General features: G+C 63.2%; 1 protein-coding gene across 2 annotated transcripts in view; it reads left to right on the top strand.

The window, feature by feature from the left end:
* SHMT1 (serine hydroxymethyltransferase 1 (soluble)) overlaps positions 1 to 1155 on the top strand; it is a 4031-nt gene that overhangs the window by 1894 nt on the left and 982 nt on the right. Inside the window, exons 6-8 of one of the 2 annotated variants that reach the window (XM_009580613.1) lie at positions 68 to 280; positions 555 to 671; positions 1029 to 1151. In XM_009580613.1, the coding sequence (XP_009578908.1) occupies positions 68 to 280; positions 555 to 671; positions 1029 to 1151 (453 nt within the window). The remainder of the gene's footprint in view (positions 1 to 67; positions 281 to 554; positions 672 to 1028; positions 1152 to 1155) is intronic. The other variant, XM_009580614.1, reaches the window with a different exon arrangement.

Here is a 1155-nt window from a genome sequence, read left to right as displayed (position 1 = left end):
GACACAGGGCTGTCCCTGGGTCCTCAAGAATCTGTTCCTGTCCCCTCCATGTCCCATCTCCCTGCAGGTGTCAGCTGCTACTCGCGCAACCTGGACTATGCCCGCATGCGTAAGATCGCTGATGCCAACGGTGCCTATCTCATGGCCGACATGGCCCACATCAGCGGGCTGGTGGCTGCCGGCGTGGTGCCCTCCCCCTTTGACCACTGCGATGTCGTCTCCACCACCACCCACAAGACCTTGCGGGGCTGCAGGGCTGGCATGATCTTCTACCGCAAAGGTGCCTGACCTGGCCGGGGAGCCGGGAGAAACGCTCCCCCCACGCCGGGGGGCTGCAAGTTAAAGCTCCTTCTTGCTCTAGCTGGGAAGGAGGGAGGGCAGGAGGGTCTGGGGCCTCCTGGGAGCATCTGGGGAGCTTCCCAGGGCCAACCACGGCGCAGATTTGAAGAGGAACAACCACTATCACTGCTCTGAGAGGCCAGGGGGTGAAAGCAGCTCATGGGAGAAGGGTGGCCGTGCTGCCTCGTGAGCGACCCTGTCCTCCCCTCCTGCAGGCACACGGAGCGTGGACCCCAAGACAGGCAAGGAAACACTCTACAACCTGGAGACCCTCATCAACCAGGCGGTCTTCCCCGGGCTGCAGGGAGGCCCGCACAATCACGCTATCGCAGGTACGCAGTCATGCTGGGCTGGCTCCCAGATGGCAAAGGGAGCCGGCAAAGATGTCCTCGCTGGGCTCTGGCCCGCAGCAGCAGTGCAGGGGGCTCCAGCTGCCCTGAGGGGCTCACAGCCTCGGGGGGAATGTGGCAAGGAGCAGCCGGCTTGATCCAGCATTGCCAGAGGAGCAACCAGGCTCGTCCCATCCTGCCTTTTGGCTCATGGCAATGTCACCAGCCTGGTTAGGGGAAGGGACTGTCCATCAGTTTGCTCAGCTTCCAGGATGACTTCTGCTGGTGGTGCCACACATCCCCACCGGCTCTCTCAGTGGGAGCCCCCAAAAACTCACCCCGGTCTGCCTTCCTCCCCAGGGATCGCCGTGGCACTGCGGCAGGCCATGACGCCCGAGTTCAAGGCCTACCAGCAGCAGGTGGTCGCGAACTGCAACACGCTCTCTGTGGCGCTGATGGAGCTGGGCTACGACATCGTCACGGGTGA

This window comes from Fulmarus glacialis, unplaced genomic scaffold, assembly GCF_000690835.1.
Source record: "Fulmarus glacialis isolate BGI_N327 unplaced genomic scaffold, ASM69083v1 scaffold11396, whole genome shotgun sequence".
Taxonomy (NCBI): Eukaryota; Metazoa; Chordata; class Aves; order Procellariiformes; family Procellariidae; genus Fulmarus; species Fulmarus glacialis.
Note: the sequence above shows the minus strand (reverse complement) of the source record. Positions and strands in the feature narration are given on the sequence as shown.